Source organism: Rattus rattus, chromosome 8 (assembly GCF_011064425.1).
Source record: "Rattus rattus isolate New Zealand chromosome 8, Rrattus_CSIRO_v1, whole genome shotgun sequence".
NCBI classification, from domain to species: domain Eukaryota; kingdom Metazoa; phylum Chordata; class Mammalia; order Rodentia; family Muridae; genus Rattus; species Rattus rattus.
This window is the reverse complement of record NC_046161.1, coordinates 66,237,662-66,265,391: the sequence shown is the minus strand read 5'-3', so window position 1 is coordinate 66,265,391 and position 27,730 is coordinate 66,237,662. Positions and strand designations below refer to the sequence as shown.

The 27,730-nt window shown below is 37.9% G+C and overlaps 1 protein-coding gene across 1 annotated transcript in view; it reads left to right on the top strand.

Annotated features, from left to right (window-relative positions):
* The window catches only part of Tcf12 (transcription factor 12), a 293,581-nt gene that overhangs the window by 162,385 nt on the left and 103,466 nt on the right, over window positions 1–27,730 (top strand). Inside the window, exon 6 of the mRNA XM_032910228.1 lies at window positions 25,577–25,641. Within this exon, the coding sequence (XP_032766119.1) occupies window positions 25,577–25,641 (65 nt within the window). The remainder of the gene's footprint in view (window positions 1–25,576; window positions 25,642–27,730) is intronic.

Sequence of the window (27,730 nt, the reverse complement as noted above, 5' to 3'; positions counted from 1 at the left end):
GTTTCCAGTATAGTGCTTCACTAATATATAAGAATGAAATAGAGAACTGGCCCTCAAAGAAATGAACATTTTCAGATATGATTTTCAAATTCATGACTTTCAATTTATAGTACTTTCTATAATACAAGCCCTAGTGTGTTCTCATCAATAAATGGTCTTCTTACATTTAAAAATTATTTTTGAATATGTGTATGAACACATGTGCCCACATGCACACACATATAAAACATAGTACATGCATGGAGGGCAGAGAACAATTTGATGTTGTTTGTTCTCTCCTTCTCCCTTTACATGGGCTCCAGGTACTAAACTCTTTTATGATAAGTGTCCTTATCCCCTGAGCCAATTTGCTGGCCCATATCTTTTGAATATTTTAATTTACAAAGACCAAATGACTGAATTATGAGACTTTTTTCCACTGTTATAAAAGTTTGATACTCAGGCTTTTATTGTTTTGAAAAAAATGTTCAAAATCCCATGGAGGTTTTCTCCATTCATTTTTGTATTGGCAGAGCGTATAATCCTGAGGCACCATTTCCCCTATGACTGTAAAGTATTCTGTGATCAGGGGGATCTGATCTAAAGACACCTGTTCCAGTGTTTCTTCCCTTTTCCTTGCCTGGCCTTGGTCAGCACTCTTTTTGGTAGCCCTCTATCAGAGATAAACACAGATGGAGAAAAAGAATTACAACTTTTTAATTTTCTTTTTACTTGTTATCATCAGTGTTGTGAAACATTTCATAAGATCGGGCTTTGCTGTGTGTATGTGTCAGAAGAGTATTATCTGAAAAGCACTGTTTTTCTTGTTTATCCTAACACTGTTTCTCCTCAGTCAAGACTGGCTCTCTATAAATCAGATCCAGCAAGAATATTTCCTTAAGTTGGAATGAGCCTTCTGTTTTCTAACCTTTCCTATCTTACCTCCAGAAGTCTTCAGAAGGCAGCAGGATTGCTTGGGAGACAAGTGCAGGCTCAGCACCTGATGCTGCTACTGTGCACTAGAGCCTTCTTCATGACTAGGGCTGATTTACATTTGTACCAGAAGTTGTAGAAGGGCATCGTTTTCTTTTAGAAAGTACTTCCTGCTAGAGATTTGACTTACAGACTTGGGAGAAAGGGCTAGGCAATTTGAGGTACAGTTAGAAAAGGCCTAATTATTGGACTAATAGACAAACAAGCAGAGATAGGTGGACCTCTAAATTCAAGGCCAACCTGGTCTACATAGTCAGTTTCAGTACAGCCAGAGCTACATAGTGTGAGACAAAACAAAATAAAATTATAAAGAAAAAAATTTAAAATATAAAGAGTGTGAGAAAGAAAAGGTGGATATATTGATCACGATACATTTTACTCATGTGTAATTACTATTAAAAACTTAAAAAGAAACTAATGGGTTATAGTTTTGGTCGGTATTTATAGAGAAAATATACTTGTTCTAATATTTAGAAGACAAATAGTTCAAAGACTTTGAGACACACTGACAAAAATTAACTGATGACATCCAAAAGCATGTTTTTAATTTGTTTTAATTGGGTACCTTAATAATCTTTAATGCAGAAACTGCAAGTTAAAATAAGCCAAATGGAGACTGTACATTTTACTCACCCATCATCAAATTACAGCCAGCAGTAACGTTCACAGAACATCTTTTTATTTATTTAACTGTAGGTTTAAAGATACTCAGAAAAAAAAGTAACAACACAAAATCAATACAGTTGAACATCATGTATTATAAGGAGTCTAGAAATTATTATTTAAACATAAGCAGGTGTAGGACATTTCCATGTAAATGATGTGCTGGATTTTATAAGGCACTTGAGTCTTTTAGTGTCCCTAGGTGATCTTGGTGCCAGGACCTAGTAGAAGGACCTGCATAGTAGAAGCGACATCCCCACAGAAATGCAACAAATAGCCTCTCACTTAGCAAAAGCAGTTACTTCCTCTAAAAGTTGGACAGAATTGCCATATTATCCACCAGTTGTCCTTTTGTACTCAAGAGTTAAAAGCAGGACTCAGAATAAACTTTCATAGTCTAATATTTTGGCATTCTATATAATTGTAATTAAAATTAATATTCACAATTAGTCAAATGATCAAACAAGTATCCACTGATGATAAACAAATATCAAGTAAAATATCCATAAAAGGGAATGCTAGTGTGCCTTATATCTGCTATAGTGTGAGAAGAGCCTATGCTAATGGAGTGAGTGAGCTTGAAATAAAGCAGATGTTACAAGACAATCTGTAGCGTTCACATGTAAGGACCCAGGATGCTTAGCTCCCGTGAGGTAGAAGTAAAGGGGCTTTGGGAATAAGGACCGAGTTACAGAAAAAAGAAAGGAGATACTTGGTAATGTTTTAGGAAGCTGGTTGGTATTAACAGTGTCAATACATTTAACCCTTTAAAATGGTTAGGACCCTTGTGTTATGTTTGTTTAATGTATGGGCTGTTTGAGTTCCCGTTTACCTTTCTGGATTAGCCTGTGTCTATTGTACTATCTAAAAGCCACAGTGGCAACTTATAATTAATTACAGGCCAAGTAAGAAACATAGTCTTTAAAGGCACAATAAAACCTAAACCCTCAGGGGCCATTGTGTGCTTTTATCATAGCCTTTCACCTGAGTATGGTATTTGTCTAGCCATTTGTGAGTTGTTCTTGACCCACACAGCATAGTTTTGATAGACATAACTATCTTTTCTTTTCACATCTTTATTTCTTTATTTTGTTTCCTGTAGTTTTGTTATAATACAATTAGTGCAGTGAATGTGAAAATGCAGTTAGCGTGAAGCAGATTTTGGAGCTAATAAAACATGATTTGGTGCTTCAGCTGGGGGTACAAGCATTGAGATACCATCTTCTAAGCCAAGAGCATGGTGTGCTCTGAGGATCACTTGTTATCTGTCCATTGCGAATAGAAAAGCATCAGTGGATCTGGAAGGTTAATTTAGATAGTGTTTTTTCTTTTTCCTAGTCCTCCTGCTTTCTGTGCTTTTCCATAAACTGGAATCCTGTAATGTAATGTTATATAACTTTAATAATTTAATAAACTGAATGTTCCTAAAAATTCGTATGTTGAAGAAATATGTGTGTGATGATTTTTATAAGTGGAGGCCTTCAGAAAAGGAGCTGATCATGAGCCGGCCTGTGGTCCTTTTAAGTAGGCCTCAGAAAGAAGCTTCATTGTTTCTTTTTTAAAAAAAAGTCACTAGTGAACCTGGAAACAGCCCTCTAGCTAGCAGATCTTAAAATCTAGAACTTGAGCTTCCCACCTCCCAGAACTGTGAGAAGTAAATATTTGTTGCTGGGCCTTAGTCAGCAGTTAAGGTAGTTAGGAAACAAGCATCGTCCGTGAGTATAGACTTGAAAAGCTGCACAAGGTAACCCATTGTACAGATACAGTGCTGCTTTCTCAATTACTATGTGGTATGTAACCCATTTATACCAATTTAATACTGACTGTTTTGTATATAAAATTTTATCTGTTTTAACTTGATTACTTCCTAATAATTTCTAATGATTATATTGCTTGGTTCAAGTTAAGGAGGCTTTTTTAAAGGTTCCCTAATATATTCAGTGATATTTATTGATTCTGATGCACGAAATTATTCATTATTTTCTCTGTAGGTTTTGGATTTGGGAAGTACCCAGTGTGAAATGAATGTAGTGAATTCTATGTGATATCAGAGATATCATGTGATTCTATGTGATTGATCAGAGATACAGTGCTATGTTTTGTGAGTCTTGGCACTCATGGGCTCTGCTCGATCTCTTCTGTACCTTCTTGATTGGTCTAACTTACTCATGCAGCATTTTCTCCAAGTCTCTTTCCTTCTCATCTTTGTCTGCCTTATGTCTGCCCCTTTTATGAAGTATCACAAGTAGTCTTTGTCTACCAGTTTTTGCTTTTTCAAATACTTTTAAAGACACTGGACAGCCCTGAGCAAAACACACTGGCATAATTTCATGGAGCTTTTATTCTCTGCTGTTATGTGTATTGTGCCACGGTTTCCTTGTTTTGCCAACTAGATTGGAGGTAAATTGTTAGTCCTATCAACAGGTAAACTTTTTACATAAACCCAAAAGGAGATCACTAGAGATTATGAAAATCATTACCAAGATTTAGAAGTTTTTAAAAAGTTTTTTAAAGTTTTTTAAAAGGCTCATCATCTAGTAATCATACGGTATTTTTAATCTTTTATTCAATAAAATTTACACATGATGTGTAGTACGCTAAGGACTAGGGATCCAAAAGAAACACTGTGGGTAAGGTTTTGCATGCATAGATGTTATGCCTAATAAAACTGTCCATTATTTTGGTCGTGCTGATCTTAATGTGCTATATACCTGTAATAGCATACATTAGTCATTTTTAGGCCAGATATTAGGCTGTCTTAGATATAATAAGTTCATACAGTTCAGTGATATAGACTTAATTCTTTTCATTTTACAGTTGAGGTATCTAAGGCTCAGGTAATGAATTTACACAAGACTGAACAGTTTATACCATAACTCTCCAGTCCGTGATTTCTCCAGTTGTAATTTTGTGGCTTCTGACTCCAAGTCCAGTATTTTCCTTTGTTTTTCTCTGTGGCTTTATGTCTCTGTTTGTGCTGTGCTCAGAGGTCGCTCCTCTCTAAGGGAACTATCTAGCTTGTGGTTAGCTCTGTTAGAAAGGTTTTTATGATAAGCTTAAAAAACAAAAACCCTCTTCACTCTAAAAACTTTTCTTTTTGCCTAGATAATTTAAGTCAAACACACCTTCAAGGTACTTAAACTGTCAACCTCACATTCCCTCCCCTGAGACATACTGCCTTATTTTAGATGTCTTCAGAATATTTACTTTCTCCATCACTACTGGTAAACAAAGTTTAGCCTGCTTGTAGGCTTTGGTTTCAGTTTTGTTTTTTCTTTGTTTGCTTGTTTTCCTGTGGCCACAGAAAATGCTGTACTTTCTCAAAATTGAAAAGATAGAAAGGGTTTCAGGAGATTGGTCAGCCATTAAAGGTACTTGCCCACAAGGACCAGGGTTCAAGTTCTAGAATCCACATAAGTGCAGGACATGGCACCTTACCTGTATTTATAATTTTAGAAAATGAGAATTAGAGTTCCTCAGAATAAGCTGGCTACCCAGACTAGCTGAAAATCAGTGAGCTCCAGGTAGCAATGAGCAATTGATTGTATACAGGGATGTTGATCAAGTAATTAAAATATACTACAGATTGATGGTTGGTAACTTGCTTTAGAAGAAGATTATAAATATGGAAGAAAGGGAACCAGAATCTTAGTGTTGGATGGAGATATTAGTTTGAATTATAGTTCAAACTACCTAGTAATAAACAGAAATATAGCTATAAATGGGGCATGTGGATATGTATATATACCCTGTGTCACCCACTCTCCACTCAGGGAGTCTCAAAGGTACCATTCCTTGTGTCTAGATTTTGGCATCTGCATACCATTCTCTATCTAAAGGAACCAGCACTCCTCAGAAATGGCTGGTTCTAGAGCCATGGCAAAAGAGTAAAAAGTGAGTGAGGAGCATCCTCTTTTGTAAGGATGTGCTCAAAGAATGATGGGAGCTTTTTAGGCCTGGGATGCACTTTGAGAGACAAAATACGGAATAGTAGCTGTAGATTTATAATAAGCCCCAGTATAAAATAGCTAAGTTGTGTTGATATAAATTCAGCTTTATGAAAAACAGAATTCTTATCTTCCCATGAAATACTTGCAGGTTATAGTTACACAGGGTAGTTTTGCAGTTGGGGGAGCACTGGCAGATACTATATTGATGCATTGACTGTTGATAATTCGAATTCACTTCTCATCTGACAGAATAAACGCAGCAAGTCAGGTCACCTGAGATGCACCTCCACATGTGCTACTGTGGAGCGAGCTCTGACAAGTTGAGAGATGATTCAGTCTGTGACAGCAAAGACGCAGCAGTTAAGGAGTGTAAAGGAACCTAAGGTGGTTCATGATACTACTGTTCCCTGAAGAGTCACTACAAGACCACTCAAGCAATATCTGAGAGTTAAAGAGTAGATAGATAAGGGGTACTTAGATTGTTTTGGTCTGATGTACACTACAGATGCGCACATACACACTGGAGGTGTTTGTAGACAGTAGAATGATGTCTTCAACTGACTTATGAACTGGTACAGAAAGAAACGCTTCCATTTTACTTGTAACTTTTTTTTGTTAAGTTTAGGACTTTACAATATTAAAACAGCAACCAAAAAGATTGTTTAGGATCTGAATGGGGAAATCTTTTAACAAGTTTTTAGGATTGATATTAGGAGCTGGAGAAATAAAGAGCTTGCCCAGAAACATGATATCTGAATGCTGGTCCTGAGGACTCATAAAAAAATCTTGATGTGGTAGCATGTGGAGGTCACCTCAGCACTTGTACGTAGGGTAGGGTAGGAATAGAAAAATCTTTGGAACTCATTAGCTAGCCAGTATGGCTAAATTGTTGACATCCAGATTTCACTGTTGTGCCCTTACCTAAAGAAATAAGATGGAAGGTGATAAGGGAAGACATCTGCCATCAGCTTTGACTTTTACACACACACACGCACGCACGCACGCACGCACGCACGCACGCACGCACACACACTCATCATCAACAACAACACTGCCACCATTACCATCACCACCAAAAATAAGTAACATAAATTTAGTAAAGACAATCTTGTGTTCATGAAGGAGGAATAAAATCTCTCTCCATCAACATTAGATCCTCCTTCTAGAGCCTTATAAATACCCTTATAAATACTTATAAATAACTAAAGACAGTAACTAATGTGTATCAAACGAGCAGCATCCAGAGATCAGAAATTCAAAGGGATGACTAGAGCTGCCTTGCTAGAGGGAAGACACTTAAGGAAGCAGAGGACTTTATCTGGGTGGTGCCCGGGTCCAGTATGCAAGAAGAGATTAGGTTTTCATATGGAGGTTTTTGAGAGATTCTGCTTTTAAACAGATAAATGACTACAAGAATTCATACTTTAAACATAAAATGATTGTATCAGGGTCTCACCTAAGCTGGCCTCAAACCCCGAATTCCTGTCACAGCTTCATAAATGCTAGGATTACAAGTGTGTATCTTTCCCCAATACAAAGTAATACTTAGGCCACAGTGACCTGCCTTGGTGCTGTGTTCCAATCCACTTTTTGTGCTACGGGAAGTCCTCAAGTTGTATTTTCTAAAACTCTTTGTCACTAAAAAATGATATATTAATTATGGATACCCCTTACATTTATATTCTCTACTTAGTATGAACTGTTTTCCATATAAGTAAAGGGCAGAGCTTTTATATAGTATGGCGAGGATCACCAGTAACCAATGTCACAGAATTACAGAGGAACCAGTACCAAAGGAGAGTATAGCGGATGGTTACAGATTTCTGGTTTAATTTTTAAAGCTTTGTCAGTGTGTCTCAGTATTAAGTGAAGTTTAATTAGAATTAATTAATGGATCTGTGAATTTATTACATGATATTTTCCTTACGTTATAGAGAGCTCTTGTTAAAAATCACATACTTAATAGCCACTGTATTTATAATTTGTATTTTAACTTAGAGTAACTTCTAAAATTATCAAATTCTCTTAATTTACATAAGATTTTAAAAAGCCATTTTTTAAAAGCCAAAGCTTAGAACTTTAAGAAATACAAAATTTATTTGAGAAAGAACTTCCAAGACACAAGGGGGCACTGTCTTCCCATAATCTGAATGAATACCTAGCTTTTTGTTAACTGTAAATGTCCTTCTTTGCCCAAATTTTGTTTCCTTGATAATCATATAGGCTAAAATATTATTTCGCTAAGGCTACAATACTCAAACCTATTGTGAGCTTTCCTAGTTTACAGTTGACCATGCCAGTAGCAAAGTGCTGAACATTTTCATGTATTTACATGAGTTGGAGAAAGATGGATGGTTTTCAGATTGGAGGTGGTCAGCATGCTCAGCTGTGGCTGTTTGGGTCTAGGTAGGGACTGCTGGAGAATAGTTGAGTTGCTCTGGGGAAATACGACGCCTGTGGTTGCAGAGGAGCAGGATAAAGACTGGACTGTTCAAGCTGCAGCTGCATTTTCCATCAAGTACCACGTTGGTGCTGATGACTGTTTTGTTTTTATTGTCATGGAAACTTGGATCTGTAGAATGGATATTCTATTCATCTGGGAAAATAACAGTTCCTTGCATAAAACATAGGGCCTTCCAGAGCAGTTCCTAAAATAGATATTCCTTGAGTATGATCCAAAAATTTGAGGAAGTAAGAGTGGAAGAAAGCAGTCATCTGACCACTCATTCAGAATTAACAGGATAACTACATTAAGCTCATTACTTTCCATTAGAAATTTGAAAGGCATGGCATTTATTTAAAACCAGTGTAATTGCTGTCTGCCCTCTAGTTATTTCTTTTGGATATTAAGATCTGTTGGGAATTCTGAACCTATGTCCTATTAAGCAGTTGCTTAACAAACAGCCCTTTTAACTTTGTGCTGCATATCTCTTATAATCTTCCACTCAAATATCTTTAGTCATTTAACTTTTTTGAAGAAGCTTTACCCCAAATGAAGAAATTTTACTAGAAATTATTGTTTGGTTTGGGAATGAAAAGAAAGAACAGAATTAACAATGAGGTCAAAAGGTGCAGTGGATCCTTATACATTGCTGTATGGAGTTGTGAATGTGAAAGAATAATCACAGGTCATTCTCTGTGTAGTCCAAGGAAGTTCTAATTGTAGTTATAATAAATGTGATTTAGAAAATACAAATGTTAGTAAATAATAATAAGATTTAGATAACGAGGCATTGTGAGTTAAAAAGAATTCTCAGACTTGTATTAATTAAGAAAAGGAATACTTATGGTATGATAGCTTATTGAAGGTTACTGGTGAGGCTTTCTATAGGATAAGACTTTTTTAACCTCTTAAAAAACTAACAGAGGAAGAAATGTCAGAGTGTCAATGTTTTACGTAGGAGAGTCAGTGATAACCTATGACAGGAAGTGTCATTTGAACAGGGACATGAATGTTCTTCCCAAAAAATAGCTTGTGCCAAAGGGCTATTGAGCCCAGTGAACTTTAGTAGGGGAGGATTTGAAATGTTGAAGAAAAAGTTGACACAATACAAATCTACAAAAATGCTCAAATGGAAGGGCAAGAGAGAAAGCTCTGCTGAGAAAGTACGATATCACACAGGCAAGAGGACTTGAGTGGCAAGCCCTTGTCACCCCAGTCCTGGAGAGGTGGAAACAAGAAGATTCCTGGGATTCACTGGCCAGCCAGTTTAGCAAGTGTGTGATCTCAGGGACCCAGTGTCGCCTCAGACTACTATGTGATGAGATCACAAAATATTGGTCCACTCTGGCTCTAATATTAATTATTTTAAGTGTAAGGATTTTTTACTAATGCATATATTTATGTGGAACGGGCTAGTTATGTGAGGTAGTTTGTTGTATGTGAGTTCAGGTGTCTTTAGAGTTCATTGGCCTCAGACCCCTCTAGAGCTGCAGTTAAATTGTGTAGTGAGCCGTCCAATATGAGTGCTGGGAACTGAGCTCAGGTTCTCTGCAAGAGCAATATGTACTTTTAATCATTGAGTCATCTCTGCAGCACCTTAAGTAGAAGTGTGTGTGTGTGTGTGTGTGTGTGTGTGTGTGTGTGTGTGTGTGTAGTTTGATATAGGTAAGCAATTTAAAAAGTCATTGTAATTCTGATCTAATGTAGAAATGTATGTTAAGAAAGAATAACTTCTAAATAATATAATTTGTTAACACCGTATACAGATACCTATACCAAGAATTCTGACATTGAAGTTAAGTAACGAAAAGATGATAGCAGAGAACTAAGAACTGGACATTGTATTCTGTGAGTGAAATGATAGAGAGAACTGGGCAGTCTTCAGCTTTGTAACCTTTGGTAAATAACTACATGCTGCTCATTCACATGTGTCAGCTCCCTTCAGTGAGAGTTAAGGTGCTGTGCAAAGTATCTCATGAGAGAAACAAAGATCTCTTTACAGTAGCATCTAAATAAAATTGTAGATTTTTCTATGAAGGTTGTTTGGTTGTTTGGTTGGTTGGTTGATTTGACATCAACTGAATTATGATAAAATCTTACTGAACAAGTAGCTAGGATTTAGAAGGCAAACAGGTGAAGAAGAAAGAGAAGACAAAGGAGGAACTTGGTGTTTGTATTGGTTTCCTGAGTACTGCTCTATGTGAACATGGGAGGCAGTTTTACTTGAGACCAGGGAGAAATTCCCCAAAAAGGAATATGCAGAGAATTGCTGAAACTAAGATGAAGGTGAAAAGAGTTTTTCCATACAACCAAAATAGAAAAACTTCATATTTGGTAGGTGTCTCCAGGGTCTTCAGAAGGCTGTTGTGTTGGTAGAAGTAAATTGGCATTGCCCTACCCATACTGCAACAAACTTAAAGGCAAGCCTGGGAAAGGACTAAACTAATCCCAAGGCACTTGACTGTTGTTGCCTGGTATTTTTAAAGGAATACAACAAAATCTAGCACCCCAAAAATAATAATGTTTTCTAAGATCTGGCATTGACTTCTACATCACTAGGACATAAAATGGAGTGGGACACTTGAAAAACGTTCATCAGTAGACATAGCAAACCCAGAAATCATGTAGATGTAGAACCAGCAATGCAAGATATTGAAGTACCTTTTAGAAATGTGCTCATCAGCTCCGGTATGGTAGAGGAGACGTGAGGGTATAGTGTAGGAAAATAAGAAACTGCCAAAGGAGAGAGACTCATGGAATTTCTGAGTGAGAGTACATTATTTCGAATGAAAATGTAGAGCATGAAAATGACTGCTGGTTACTTGCAGCAGCAGAAGCTTTTCTGATCATCAGAGCTGAGTTGCACATATGTGACTTAAATATGAAGAGGAAGACAAGTTTGATGGCTAATTTCTTTCTATATCTTTCTGTATCTCAGTACTCAGGGGGCTGAGGGGGAGTTGCTGCAAGTTTGAGACCAGTTTGGGCTACAAAGTAAAACTGTGCATGCACGTGTGCCCACACCCACCCCCCCGGACGGCACATACACCAATGGCAGAGGAACATGATACACAAACTAGAGAAAACAAGCATCACCCCACTTCCAACACTAACAAAAAATACATAAATAAATTCAAAGGTGGGATTCATTGTTGCTTTTGAGGTTTTTTTCCTCAAGCTTCCACTGACTCTCATAGGAAAGATAAGACTGAGCAGGAGTCAGTTTCCCCAGACATTCATTTCAAATGACTTGAGCTGCTGTGGGAGTAGCAAAGCACCTTGACCATGAGGCAAGTACTTGAGGAAGAAGGGAAACTTGTCTCAGACCTAGATACCAAGTACAGGTCTCATTCCTCCTAGTAAACCCAGAGTCAGTTCAGGTACAAACAGGCTTTGGCTTCTACAAAAAGGAAGAGAATGTCCAAAGGCACATTTTTTACAGGACAGTGATGTTTAGTGTGGATTGTCAACTTTATAGGATTTGGACTCACCGGGAAGACAGGCCTCCAGGAATATCAGTGAGGGATAATTATCCTCTAAGCATTCCTGAGAGGGAGGTGTTAGTTGATAAGATTATAGAGGTAGAAAGATCTAAAAGTAGGTGGCACCATTTTCTTGGCTTAGGTTCTGGACTGTATAAATAGGAAAAGACAGGTTGAGCACAAACACATGGCTTGATGACTGAGATGTGATAGAAGTGGTGGCCCTAAGCTCCTGGCACCAGAATGTAACCACTGTGATGAGCTGTATCCTCAGACTGTGAGCCAAGATAAACCCTTATTTTCTTAAGGTATTGTTTTGTGGTTTTTGAAACAATGTCTCTATGTATCCTTGGCTGTCCTGGAACTCATAAACCAAGCTGGACACAAAGTCTCAGAGATCCCCCTGCTTCTGCCTCCCAAGCACTAGTATTGAAAGTGTGTGCTTCCATGGCTGACTTTCTCTGAGACTTTTGTCTTGTCAGGTATTTTGGCAGAACAACAGGGCAAGTAACCAAAACAAGGATCTATAGGGGATTGAACCTGAATCAAAACAGGAGAGAAGTACACCGGTAGAAACCTAAAATGTACAAAGAAAGAACAATGTGCCACTGGGCAGTGTAAGAGAATGGAATGAGAGCTCACTGCCCATATTTAATGCCTTACATAGGAAGAGGGCATCCCCATCTCTTGGGCATTCTTTTCTACACATGCTATCAAATTATCTACTTTATAACACAGAGAAAAAAGGAGCACTTATGGGACAATGACTGGGGTATGGTGGCTCATGTAACCCTAGAGCTTGGGGCATCAAAACAGCAGAATTGAACAAGTTTGAAGCCAGTCTGGACTGGTAAATATTAAGTTCCAGGCCCACTGATGTTATTAAGTGAGACCCTGTCTCGAAACCCAAACAAACAAAAACCCAGGTGGTACAGAGACAAATGCCATGACCAGTAAACCATATTAAGTGTAAGTTACCTAAATAACTCTCAGGGAGAAACCAGGAGGTGGCAGGGAATGGTTTATTCATTCTTTTTAACTATACTTTAGAGAGAACACAGAATCACATATATCTGCATACTGCTCACTAACTGATGATAATAACTGATGATAATCTGAGTGTCCTTTTTCCATAAGCTGTAGTTAACAATCAGACTATTTGGAACCACAAAGTACCATGTGCTCTCTACTGGAACTGGTTTCCCTGAAAATTTGGTAAAAGGGAGCAAACAGGTTTGTACTCAGGCCTACCTAGCCTGTTCACTTATAGAATATACAATTCTATTAAAAGTGACTTTATATAATCTGTTGTTTATGCCTCTACTTCTTTTCAGATAATTCCACCACTTTGTATAATTTACTTGGTTAACCTTCTGCTCGTTGTAGTTTCTGAACTAAAGCTACTTGTGGCTATATATACAATGGTGCTGTGTGGTGGGTAGGTATACAAACACCTGTTCATCAGTGCTAAGGAATGTAGGGCTTCTAGGTTTGAGTGAAACAAAAGGCATAATGAATCCTCACATTGCCAGTTGTGGTGGTGCACTCCTTTAATCTCAGTACTTGGGAGGCAGAGGGTAGCAGATCTCTATGAGTTTGAGGCCAGCCTGGGCTACAGAGCGAGTTCCAAGCCAGTCAACCTGTGAGACCCTGTCAAAACAATACAAATCTTTAAACCTCCGAAAGTACCCAACAATTCCCTTTAAATTCTTTTCCTGGATTTCACTTTCTGTCTCTACTGTAATTGATTTTTTTTCCTCACTGATATTTGTGATACTTATCATTTCTTTTTTTCTAGTCAGTGGATTTAGTTGAAAAGTAATTAGGGCTTAATCTATAGTTATCCTGTTGACTTGGTGTTCACTCACCTAACCTGCATGCATCGGGATATTTTCCAGTCCTGAGGTCATGGTAATACCCACTGATGATCCCCCTCTCAGGAGTTGGGAGACCAGAGGATCAGAGAAGTTTGGCCAGCCTAGGCTCCATAAAACCCTGTCAGAAAAGAAATTAAAATTTGAATAGCTTTTCTTTTGTTTACCACTATTCTAAGCATTTTATATGCCAGTACATTTTCTCATTGCAAACACAGTGAGGAGACCTTTTTTCTCTAGTTCACATTAGCTGTACCTGAGGAATGGAGAAGTTCTATGTACAGAGTTGCTTCAGAGTTCCATCATACATGTGCTACAGAGTTGCAATTTCAAAGGCTCATTTCAGCCAGTGTCTTTCCTAGCACTGTCTCCCTCATTATCAGTTAATTTTTTTTTTTTTTTTTTTTTTTTTTTTTTTTGTGGCCTTCTACCTACCTCCTGTTCTTGAAAAAACCACTCAAGATATACAGTTTTTCACATTTACATTTATTTGAATAGCCATTCCTATGGCTTATTCTTCCTCTTTTTATGTTTGGGCCAGGCTGGCCTGCAATGTGGGGTCCTCCTAAATCTACTTGTCAAGTGTTGGGATTAAAGACTAGTACTACCATACTGTGTGCATGCTCAGTGCTTAGAAAAGGGGGGAAGGGAGGAGGGACAGACTCATGACAGACAGACATGCACCCCTGACATGGATGCTGAAATGTATTCTAGTTCTCTGAAGATCTGCAAATGCTTTTACCACCAGTCGGTCTTTTCCAGACCTTTATCACATTCTTTATTTAGCTTTTCAATTGGTATAAACCTCTTATTTTGAAAAATGTCTTATTCACAAATGAGCTTTGGGTTTTGACCCGTTGAGAAATTGAAACTAGTTTTTCAGTTTGCACAATTAGTATGACAGTAAGTCATAATGCTCTGTGAAAACTGAATGGTGAATGTTATCCTCAGAGTACTGTTCTATAGCAGTACTGCTACTTAATGTTTAGCAGACCATAAGAGGGATTTAATGCTTTATCCTGGGCTTTCCCCATCTGTTTCAACAGAATGGCATGGTCTTCTTTTGATGGCTTTGTATCTCTGTGTTTTCTATGGCAAATGTGCTACTTTTCTGCCTTGTGTGCATGTTAAGCACAAGTAGGAAAATGTATGGATGTGTACAGTTTTTCTTCGAGTGCAGGGAAGTCTTGGTGGTTTCAGCTGTTTTAAAAGCAATTTATTATTGTGTGAAGATGTCTGATTCTGCAGAACTGGAGTTGTAGAGGGTATGCACCATCGTGTAGGTGCTGGAAACTGAACCGAGGTCCTCTGCAAGAGCAGCTGGCACTCTTACTGGTGAGCCACCTCTTAAATCCCAGAGGTTTGGATTATATTGACACAGAGTTTGCCATATTTAGTACACCATATTTGCAGATATCATAGGTAGGATGTGTAGAATAGCCACTTGGTGCTCTGCTTACATGCTCCATTTTCATCACTTCTTATCATCCAATCATCTTGCATTTCTTAACAGCTTGTCTTCCCCTTTTATATTTACATCACACGAGTAATATGCCTGACTCATAGTATTGTTTGTGGTTACCAAACTTTAAGGTCAATTAAATAGAATCTGTTACAGTTCAACCTTGAGGTTAAACTGAGCAGGAAGAGGAACTGAAACCTAGAAAGAAGTTCAGTAACTTGCTCATGTGACACAGCCAGTGCACAGCAGACATGTGACTCTCACCACTCTGATTATGACCAGAGAGTGGAATGGTAGCAGCTCCATTGAGTTCTATTTCTTCTCCAAATCTCACTGTCCAAACATGATAATTAGTAATCATCTGTTGTCTCTAATTTACAGCATAATCCTTTTATGCTATTTTGCTCCCATGTTATAACATAAAGTCTTAGAATAGAATCTGTCCCTGCTACTCAGATAAAAGTCTGGAGTTCAAGACTATTGTTCTTGGAACAACTGCCATCTACCTTCTTATTCTTGGGTGCCATGAAAACCAGACATCCATCCTGACCTTGCCTGGTAAGATCATGGTCTAAATTAAAGAGCCTAAATACAGAAAATTTGAGAATTTTATTGAACAAGCAATAGTGATATTCTGATATTTTAAAATATAATTTTATAATACAATTCTGATAATTTTATAATACAAGACATTTCTGAGAGGATCATTGATAATGATTTGATAGGAACAGAGTCAGTCTATGAGGAGGAGGAGGTTATGTAAGTGTGTGGTTACTAAAATATGCTAATATCAGAAAGGAAACAAGGTGCCAAAAGTAATTGCATTTGAGCATCTGCTCCTTTTTTCAGCCTGTAGTCAAGTTATTTGTTGATGAACTATTAGTTGACTTTGTATTTCTTTTTTTAGCTTTGGGTTGCCAGCCTAGCCTTAAGAGCTTGGCCATTGTGCTACCTCATATTTATTTCTTTCCCTGTGGATATGGTTTCTTTTTTTTTTAAAGATTTATTTTATTTATATGAATACACTGTAGCTGTCTTCAGACACACCAGAAGAGGGATGGTTGTGAGCCACCATGTGGTTGCTGGGAATTGAACTCAGGACCTCTGGAAGAGCAGGTCAGTGCTCTTAACCACTGAGCCATCTCTCCAGCCCTCCCTGTGGATATGGGTAAGATGCTGTGGAACTTTGACTTTTTAAATGATTTGTCACTTGAAAGCCACTAATTAAAATACTTTAAGATATAAATATTTTATTATCAACAAATTAGACATTATGACATTATCTTTTGAAATGTAGCCAAATGACAAATTCTTAATTCTCTGTTCTGTTGGGTTGCTATAAAAGTGAAACTATCTTTTCTACAAATTTAGACATGTAGTTGAACAAGTGCAGAGATATGAAAGCACACACAAGTTCTACTAAAGGGACAGTGCAGTGCCCCAGGAGCAGCGGATAATTGAGCACAGTGTTTCTAAGATAACTTAGAGAATACAGATAGGGAGATAGCTCCATTGTAGAGGGAAGACAGACAGCACACAACACTGAAACACTGTAGAGAAGTGAAGCTGAAGTTTTGTTGCACTTATAATGTATATCTTTTTATGTTTTATACATGAGACGTTGGAACATAAGGCAGTCCATAATTTTAATAAATAACAAAAATTGATAGCTAATGATTATTTCTTATTGTCTAACACTTAACCTTTCTCTCTGACTAAAGGCAAACTGTCTTGTATAAATTGGAGAAGAGAGATCATGGATAATAGTTAGGTTGGGGAGTGTTTGCATCTTGGCTGACTTCATTTTAGGCTTAAAAGTCACAAGAAGCCATATCTAAGGAACTTAGCCCGTCTTGGAGGTCCTGTGGAATTCTTGCCTAAGAAGCTGTTTGTAATCTATCGGCTGGTTAGAACAGTAACAATACCTGGGACTTTTTAAATCACTCTTCTTTATCTGAACTCACATTTGGCTTGGTGGCCTTGCCTTTGCTGAGGCCTCCTCTTTAGTAACTGTGTGAGTGATTTGACATGGAATGAACAAAAGGAGGGCACAGAGAATCCAGCATCTGTGCTGTTAGCACCGGGTGCTTATCTTCAGTATAGTGGGTAGTGTGCCTAGCACAGATGCTAGCCAATTATGCTGAAAACAAATTGTTGTGAAGAAATAGGTAAACATTTATTTGAAAGCCCTCTTTTTTTTTTTTTTAAACAAAAACGGACTAAGGCTGGTCTTCAATAGTAACAACAACAACGACCCAAAACAAAACAAAACAAAAACCAGAAAGCCCTCATACACATGGAAGCTGAACAACGCTCTACTCAATGATAACTTGGTCAAAGAAAAAATAAAGAAATTAAAAACTTTTTAGAACTTAATGAAAATGAAGGCACAACATACCAAAACTTATGGGACACAATGAAAGCAGTGCTAAGAGGAAAACTCATAGCTCTGAGTGCCTCCAGAAAGAAACTGGAGAGAACATACACTAGCCACTTGACAACACACCTAAAAACACTAGAACAAAAAGAAGCAAATACATCCAAGTGGAGTAGATGGCAGGAAATAATCAAACTCAGGGCTGAAATCAACCAAGTAGAAACAAAAAGAACCCTACAAAGAATCAACAAAACCAGGACCTGGCTCTTTGAGACAAATGAACAAGATAGATAAACCTTTAACCAGACTAACCAGAGGGCACAGAGAGAGTATCCATATTAACAAAATCAGAAATGAAAAGGAAGACATAACAACAGAAACCGAGGAAATTTCAAAAAAAAAAAAAAATTATCAGATCCTACTCCAGAAACCTATTCTCAACAAAACTAGAAAATCTGGATGAAATGGACAATATTCTAAACAGATACCAGGTATTCAAAGTTAAATCATGATCAGATAAACCATCTAAACAGTCTCATAACTTCTAAAGAATCTAGAAGCAGTCAGAGAATGAAATAACCCTAGAAAAATGGGGTACAGAGTTAAACAAAGAATTCTCAGCTGAGGAACATGGAATGGCTGAGAGGCACCTAAAGAAATGTTCAACATCCTTAGTCATCAGGGAAATGCAAATTAAAACAACCCTGAGATTCCACCTCACACCAGTCAGAATGGCTAAGATCAAAAACTCAGGTGACAACAGATGCTGATGAGGATGTGGAGAAAGAGGAACACTTCTCCATTGCAAGCTGGTACAACCACTCTGGAAATCAGTCTGGTAGACTTTTTCAGAAAATTGGACATAGTACTACCTAAGGACCCAGCTATACCTCTCCTGGGCATAACACCCAAAAGATGTTCTAAAATATAACAGAGTCGCATGCTCCACTATGTTCATACCAACCTTATTTATGATAGCCAGAAGCTGGAAAGAACCTAGGTGCCCTTCAACAGAGGAATGGATACAGAAAATGTGATACATTTACACAATGGAGTACTACTCAGCTATTAAAATCAATTACTTCATGAAATTCATAGGCAAATGGATGGAACAAGAAAATATCATCCTAAGTAAGGTAATCCAGGCACAAAAGAACACACATGGTATGCACTCACTAATAAGTGGATATTAGCCCAAAAGCTCAGGTTACCCAAGATACAATCCACAGACCACATGAAGTTCAAGAAGAAGAAAGACCAAAAATATGGCTGCTTCAGTCCTTCTTAGAAGGGGGAACAAAATACTTACGGGAGGAAATATGGAGACAAAGTGTGGAGCAGAGACTGAAGGAAAGGCCATCCAGAGACTGCTATACATGCAGTTAACAAACCCAGTCACCATTGGGAATGCCAAGAGGTACATGCTGACAGGAACCTGATTTAGCTGTCTCCTGAGAGTCTGCCAGAGCCTGACAAATACAGAGGCAGATGCTCACAGCCAACCATTTGTCTGAGAAAGGGGTCCCCAGTGGAGTAGGTAGAGAAAGGACTGAGTTGGCTGGAGTGATTTGCTACCCCATAGAAACTAACCAGACACTCCAGAGCTGCCAGGGACTAAACCACCAACCAGAGAGTACACATGCAGCTACCCATGTCACCAGCTGCATATGTAGCAGAGCTTTTTTGGGCATCAATGGGAAGAGAGGCCCTTGGTCCTGTGAAGGCTCAATGCCCTAGTATAGAGGAAAAATGCGGGGGTCGGGAGAGCACTATCATGGAGGGAAGGGTGTAGGGGGTGAGATAAGGGGTTTGTGGAGGGGAAACTGGGAAGGGGGATAATATTTGAAATGTAGATAAAGAAAATATCCAGTAAAAAATGAAAAAATAATTACAGACAGAAAAAAATATTTATTTTTAATTATTCACTTTACATCTTGTTCACTGCCCCCCTTCCAGTTACCTCCTCCCACAATCCTTCCTCCATCCCTCTCTTCTCCTCTGAGTGGGTACCCCCCCCCAGGGGTGATATCTCCCTACCCCTGGCATTTTGAGTCTCTGAGAGGCTAAGCACTTAGCCTCTCCCCATTGAGGCCAGACAAGGCAGCCCAGCTAGAACACATTCCATATACAGGCAACACGCTCTCATCTTTTTAAAGAAACTGTTTAGAGTAAAAGCCCCCTTTTCTAGAAGTTTGAGCAAGTTGCTACCCAAATGAGATCTATGATGGTAGATAGTGTTGGCTTTATGTCTTTCAGACAAGAATTTCCAAGTACTTTATAAATGTTAATTAAACTGAGCAGGCCTATGTGAAGTTCATGTTACCTAGTTGATTTTCCTAATGGGATAAATGAAGGCATTAATGGTAAATGACTTGTATCTTGCCTAGTTGCCTTAAAAGAGAAGCAAGAATCAAGAGACTAATTTAATAATGAGATTTCCCAAGTCCTAGTAGTTGTATGGCTCACTGATAGGAATAGACTCTCTAGTACTGCCAAAAGAGTGTTCTGCTTTGTTTTGATAGCCTCGGGTCATGCTCTGTTATACCCAGTTGCAATGTACAGTTGCTCATTTTGTAAGACAGCACCTTATGTTTCTTCAGATGGTTAATAAGAGTCATATTACATGGAATTCGTAATAGATTTCACCCATAGGAGTGTAGGAGCAGCCTGTCTGCTCTTAAGTAAATGACTTTTATGTGTACCCAAGGAGAAAGGGATGGTTTGTGCAGAAGAATGTTGTCAATTTAGATTTGTCTCCAAATGTTTGAATTTGACCGTCAGGACTTTATATTGTTTCTCTGAAAAGCAAATATAGGAAAAATACATGATTTTTGCTTTAAGATACTTTAAGCTTGATTATAGTAATGTTGATAGAAGTAATTTTTTGAATGTTTATATTCTTTTTTTTCTAGTTGAATGTCTAGGTTTATACTGAGTTTTGTGTGTTTGTATGTGTGTGTCTCTGAGTTTGTGTGTTTGTATTTAACTTTTAACTGTTGGTAGGACATGGAAGGATTTATGTAGTGGTGAATTTAAATTTATGGTTGCAAATTAGTACAACTGACAAAAATGAAGAGAAATCATAACTGGCTTTTACAATACAAACAAGGAAACTTTCTAGTTTATGTCTGTGCTCAGGAATTGTTTCTGGAATAGTTACTGTAATTAGTAATTAATTGGCTAGAAAATTTCAAGGATCCGGGACTTGCAGAAGTATAAGCAGGGCAGCCTGCCCTAAGATGGAGATGTACAGGTGGAAAGTTCTCTGACCTGCCTCACACTACTGTCAGCTGCTTTGATCACCTCTTGGTATCAAGATTACTAGTAGGAAATAGTGCTAGCAGTGATGCTTTGCAGTATACCTAAAGCAGCTGTCATATTCTTGGCTCCAAAGTAGATAGGCAGCACGTGCTAGTTCCTACCACCAAGTCCACAGTAGTCCTCAGATATTGAGAGTAGAGTTGAGAAGTAGAAGGCTGCTTTACAAAAGAACGCACTGAGAAGTGCTATGGAGCCTTTAAGGGGGGGTGGGGTCAGGATTCATAGCTCTCCCTGTCTCCCTCCCTCTCTGTAATGTAGCATGCCTTAGATTGGTTGTGAGAACTCAGCAGTACTGAACTGATGTGGAGACCACGCCTTTGAACTTCAGACCACAAGCTTGAATGAATAAACCTTTCCTGTCTATAGCTTAGTTGTCTTTGAAAGATCCTTATATAATACAAAGCTAACAATTACATATTGTCTTGATCTGGAGTATATGAAAACTCTTGTCGAGAAGTAGATGACAATATAAGACAAATAGATACTCTTGAATTTAGTTGTCTCTGCAGTAGTATTTAATTTCTAATAAATGTCCACTGTATTAAGGTATATGTTCACAAGTGAGCTAATCCTTTTACTTGGCCTGATAATAAGCTCAGCTGAAACCTTTATATTTTTCTGGACAAGGTGCCTTATTTTACCAGTGGAAATTCTATTTTCAGTGCTTTTTTCCTCATAACAAGCTAATATATATATATATATATATACTATATATATATATCTTTATTTCTATCCTCTGTTGAGGGCTCTGGCTCTCTTCTAGGAAACCAGCCCTACCTCTGATCCCATGTTATATCATAGGTCTGTAAGTCGTAAGCACAGATCCCATACTCCATCTAGGTCTCTTATAGCCGGATATCCAAATTTTGATCTGGATTTCAGATGTGTTGCTTGATGCACTTTTATTTAACAGTGTTCTTATGATTTGGAAGATAGAGAATAGAAAATTACCAATGGTCCTCTTTTGATGAGACATTTGGGCTAGATAGATAGCCTCTAAAATCATTATTCCTTTATCACTTTGTTTTTCTTAAATGTTGAATAAGCCTTGTGATTATTTTATTTAAAAAAAAATAAGAAAGTAAAAAAAAAGCCAAATTCAACTTTCTATGCCATAAGAACTGGGAATCCCTGAATATTTGGTTCTTAGCACATCAGAATCCCCAGTACCTGCGGCATAGTCCCTGTCTAGTTCTACTCTTGCATTTTACTTTAGTATTTGATTGACTTACCACAGGCACTGAATTTTCCTTTTATCTTTAAGACCACTTGTTCTTACAGGGTGGGATAACATTAACTAGTATCTAAATGAAACCTGGTTGAAGATTCTAGAACTTTGTGTTGGGAAAGAGTACAGCCTTAATTTACAAGACCACGTCTGTTGAACTGTCACTTGTGCAAATGGCTGTATTGTTCTCAAACTATGTCCTCCAAAGTGCCGCCTCTAAATTTCATCTCCAGGTTCTGGTGGGAGTGGAGTCTGCAGCTCCAGGTGCCCCTATGTCCTCTCAGGCCACTCTCACACCTCATTTGAAGCCCCCACTCTCCATGGTGCCCAGCCCCTTCAGTACCTGCCAACCTACGGAACTGCTTCCAACCACAGCTGAACAGTGAAAGTAAAAATGATTGCCATTTTCTGTGTGTAAATTAAGGCTCTATTTAACTTGTGGAGTGTTTTTAAAAAAGAAAAGTTGTGTATGAGACTATAAGCTATATCCAAAGGCAGCAGTACTTGGTAGGACTTTAACCACAGTGGAGCATGTTCTACAAATTAGCATTAAGAATCTCGTAATCCCACTAGTTCATAATTGTTTGGAGGAATTCATCTAATATGTTTTCAAGGAAAAGTATCTTCTCCAGGTTCCTATGTTCAGATACTTCTCCCTCAGACAGTGGTACTGTTTTGGGATGCTGAGGAACTGTTGGGAAGTAGAGCTACCCCGGAGTAGAAGCTACCGGGGGCAAGAACTTGAAGGATACACCACCCAATTTGGCTTCAACTTCTGGATCTGCCAGGAATTAAAACACTGATTGATGCCTTACACTTGAACCACTTCTGACAGAGCATCCCGCAGCTCCTTTGCCTTCCCTGCCATATGCATCACCAGAAACTTCCTCCCTGATGGTGTTTGAATCAGGAATTTGCCCTAGCAACAAGACCAGAAACTACAGTACAAATTCAGGCTCCTCTGTCCAGAATATTTGCAATAGAGCTGTGCCACACTACTGCCAGTGATCCACCTGCCTCTGCCTCCTGAGAACTGGGATTAGAGTATGCACCACTACAACCAGCTCCACACTTGTACTTCTTGGGAAATAACTAATTTCACATGGTAAAAAGAAAACATACTCCTATTTCAAAATCTTATTTGAATAAATACTATTTTATAGTAGTATACTTTATCAAGGCTTGTAATGTATAATGCTCTTATCCCCCCCCGACTTGAATATACCTGTGAAAGGAAAGTTGTTTAGGAATATTTACACACAAAGGTCTAAAACTTAAACTCTTGAATATTTATTATTATTATTATTATTATTATTATTATTATTATTGAAATGGATACACATATGCTATGATTGCGAATGTGGAGTCAGAGGACAACATACCGTGCTTGGTTGCCTCTGTCCCTTTGACATGGCATCAAACCCTTACCTACCTGCCAAACTATCTCACTGGGCCCAGTTCTACATTTTCTAAATTATCGCAATCATTAAGGTTCCAAAGGACTTTGTTCATGTTCAGGCTGATATCCACATGTTCTTTTGTTCCCTTTTCTTTCTGCCTTAACTTGTTTAAGTTCTTACTAGTACATTTTGAGTCTGAGTACAATGTGTTTTAGATTGTTGGTTTAACTTTGAAGAATTTCAGAGCCTGTTTTTAATAACTACTTGTATTTATGACTTGTAATATGTAGTATGTGTTGTTAATGATTGCATCAACTTTGTCCACTGATTACTAATGTTTGAGGATAGGAATTTTTCAGAGAGGAAGGACTTAGTGTTTCAGCCATGAAGTTGATACTATACTTTGAGTACTTGTACATCTGACCTGTGTAAACTTTTTAAATTAGCAGATTATCCATCTTATATTTTTATTCAGCCACATGATGTTAATTCAGTAACATGTAATTAAAGTTCACATAATCTTTAAATCATTTGGCTAAATTCTCATCAAGGTAAAGTTACATGGGCCGGAGAGATGGCTCACTGGTTAAGAGCACTGACTGCTCTTCCAGAGGTCCTGAGTTCAATTCCCAGCAACCACATGGTGGCTCGCAACCATCTGTAATGGGATCTGATGCTGTCTTCTGGTGTGTCTGAAGATAGTGACAGTGTACCCACATACATAAATAAATCTTTTTAAAAAAGGTAAAGTTACATGGTGATATTTTATCTTGAAATGGAAAAAAATCTTGGCATTGTTTTTATTCCATTTTTGACATCTTCGACAACTTGCATTATCTTTGCTAAAGTCATAAGCAGTATGTCATTGTGATGAACTATTTAGTTAAAAGTATTTAGTTATTATGTTTTAAGTTTATTTTACTGAATATACATAAATTATTAAAAACAAATGAGTAGGTACTGGAGAGATGGACCAGAGATTAAGATCACAGGCTGCCTTTCCAAAGGACTCAGGTTTGATACCCAGCAACCATATGGAGTCTCAAAACTGTCAGTTAATATCAGTTCCTATGAATCCAATGCCCTCTTCTGGCCTCTGGGAGTACTAATGACTAATGTAGTACACAGGCATACATATAGGCAAAATGTCATACATTTACGTAAAATAAAAATAAATAGATGTTTTAAAGAAAAAAGTATGAATGCTCTACTAAAAATTAACACAGTGGCTGGAAGGATGGATCAGTGGTTAAGATGTCTGTGTGTTCTTTCTCAGCATCCACAGAAAAACTGGGCATGCCTGTAATCCCAGTAGGGCTGTGGGAGGAGACAGCGGGGTCTCAGTGTCTTTTCAGCCAGCCGGCCTATCTAAATCAGAAAGATCCTTGTTCAGTGAGCAACTCTCAAAAAAGTAAACTGAAGAGCAGAAGATACCTGGCATTGACATTTGCGCACTCACAAAGACAGATAAGTTCTCTCTCTCTCTCTCTCTCTCTCTCTCTCTCTCTCTCTCTCTCACACACACACACACACACACTCACACGTATACCATAAGCACAGCACATATGCACACTTACACCATGTGATGTACACAAATATACTTAAAAAGTTGTGGGTGGTATGAGATGCTCATTGTGCCCAGGATCTGTTAGTGCTGCCCCTATGCTTGCCCCTGTGCTTGCCCCTGTGCTTGCCCGGCTGTCTTTGGAACAGTCTGTGTCCCAAAAGAAATTCTGAAGGAAAGTGCATACTATCAGAGGATGCAGCAAGGAGTAAGGATTGCCTTTGAAACTGACCAGTAGCCAGCCATTTCTACAGTGTGAACAACCTGGAAGAAGCTACATATTATGACATGCAAGAGCAGTTTTTTATGACCCACAAAATTGGAAAATTTTCAGCCGGGAGGTAGATAAACTGTGCTTTTATGTTTATAAGGAGTCAGCAATAAAAAATCACCCAATTAGTTTATCTCAAAAATTTAACATCGTATGAAAATGCAGATTTCAAATGATATATATCATATCATCCCATCTTTTTCAGATAGTTATGTGTATTGTTTGAGTGCATGAACATACATTCATTCACAAACTATACATGAGACTCACAGACAGCACCTTTATAATAGAACCTCATGCGTCGTTATTCAGTCATCTCTGTCTCTACTGTTTACATTTCTGAGAGATAGAGCAATGTCCCTGTTGAAGTAAACATGTGTGAATGTCCTCTGAGTTATGTTGCTCACTGTTGAGGTGTCAGTTCTTTATTCTTTTGATAGAGTTTTTGGTGATGGCACATTTATGGTCATTTATGGTCAAGTATTTACTGAGACTAGAATGGTTTTTAAGCTGAATTGATTGTCCATCAATGAAGTTTTTTATACAAAGTTGTTTTCTTGGTTTTATAGGGAAAACCTCAGAGAGAGGCTCATTTTCCCTGTACAGCAGAGACTCTGGATTATCAGGCTGTCAGGTAAGTTTAGTGAAGCATACATATATGTAATTATAGAGAAGATGGAAGTTTATCTACATGATTTTACCATTATGCATTCATATAATTTTGTTACTTCATGTCATAGAGTTTTGTTTTTAGCAGCTCAACATATCTTCTCTTTTCATTGTCCCATCTTGAAATGGTTTTCTTCAACTGAGATTTTCTTAACTTCCATTTAATTGTAGACAAAGTAGATCAAGTTTTTATGCTTTCTAAATGCATTTTACTTCTGGAAATAAGTTCTCACATTTTCCTATAGGAAAGGCAAATTCTTGATACATGCAGTGAAGAGTGTGTGATTAACACATGTAGCTTGAATGCTGGTGGTTGTGTTGTTGTCATGAGAAGTGCTTTCATTTATGATATTGCTCACCAAGTATTTCAGGCCTCAACTGGCTTTGTACTGGGGACTTTCTTCTATCCTTATAAGTTTTTCACCTGGTGTGCTTTTGCTAGTGGTCATCTTTTTTACTGTTTTCTCATGGAATTCCTAATTTAGCCCCACCCCTCAAACAAAACCAAAAAAACAGAAAGGCAATCTTTTTGCAACTTGGTCTAGTTTAAGCCACGATTATCTTGAGTCATATTAACTGTCATATTAGTAATAATGTTCTATGATAATATTTACTAGCTAATACAGCCAACCGTTATAGTCACAATAAATGATTTATTAAATGCAACAGCAGCCCCGTGAGTTAGACATGGTGGCCTCACACCTAAAATCCCAGAATCTGAGAGGCTGAGAGGCTTGAGGATTGCTGAGTTTGAGGCCAACATAGGCTACAAAGTAAGACCATATCTTTGAAATAAATAAATAAAACCCCTTGTCTCTGGTTTCAATTACCCACAGTCAACTTTGTTTTGAAAATATGAAATGGAAAATTTCAGAATTGAACTATTGGTCAGTTTTAAATTGCATGACATGCTGAGTCGTGTGATGAACCACCTAGAATGTGAGTCACTCCTTTATATAATGTATTAATCTGCCCTATATTTTCCTCCCCATTAATCACATAGTGTTGGTTCTCAAATTGACTATTGTTGTAGCATAGTGATTGTGTTCAAAAAACCCTTAATTTAGCCAGTAGTGCCCCAACATGTAAGAGTATTAAAGCCGCCACTTGGGATGTGCCAAAAGAAACCCTAAAATGCTTTCTTTGAGAGAAAAGATTAAAGTTCCCAACTTGATAAAAGAGGAAGCTTTTATTCTGATATTGCTAAGATCTGCTGTGTTTAAAAATTCTCACAGTGAATCTTTTCAGCAACTCATCATGCAAACTAGGAAGTAAGTGTTGTTTTCATGGTTTTGTATACAACAAGTAGTATACCTAAGCTGATGTATGAAGTTTTTATCTATGGTATGACTGCGTCAGTAAGAGCCTCTCACATTCTTAGTTTTTGCTCCAGTGTCATTCACTTTTAATGACTTTGGTTGAAGAGAGAACTAAGAGCTTACATCCTAGGAGCCTGGAATTTGCAGGGTATTAAAGGGAATGTTTGACAGTTGTTCACAAACATTGTAGAGACCAAGAAGTCCCATGCAAAGAGAACAGCAAACTTACAGAGGGTATAACAACAAAACACAAGTCTTAAGATGCACATGTGATAATCACATGTTTCTAAAAAATTGACAGCACAGACTCTGACCCCAGAGAGGAACTCCATAGCATAGCAAAGCAGTGAGAAGCTTATATGACAGCTAGGACAGACAGCACTGGTGAAGACAAAAGGGTTCTTGAGACCAGCAAATGGGATTCATTGCTATGAAAAGAACAATGGTTCTGCTATTTATTACTGTTCCCTTGCCCTTTCAGTGCTGCAGCTATTGGAGAAATTATGGTAGATAACACAGTCCTGAGCATAAGCTTGGGAAACTGAAATTATAAAAATTAACATGTTGTCAGACATGGTGCTTCCTGTACTGTTGGCTCTCCAGAGACTGAAGCAGGAAAGGCACCAAGTTCTGAGACTCCGTGACCCTTTCTTATACTGACCCTATCTTAATAAGACTATCTTATAAGATTGTTCACGATGTTGATGATGAACAAAGAGAAAAGCATATTAATTA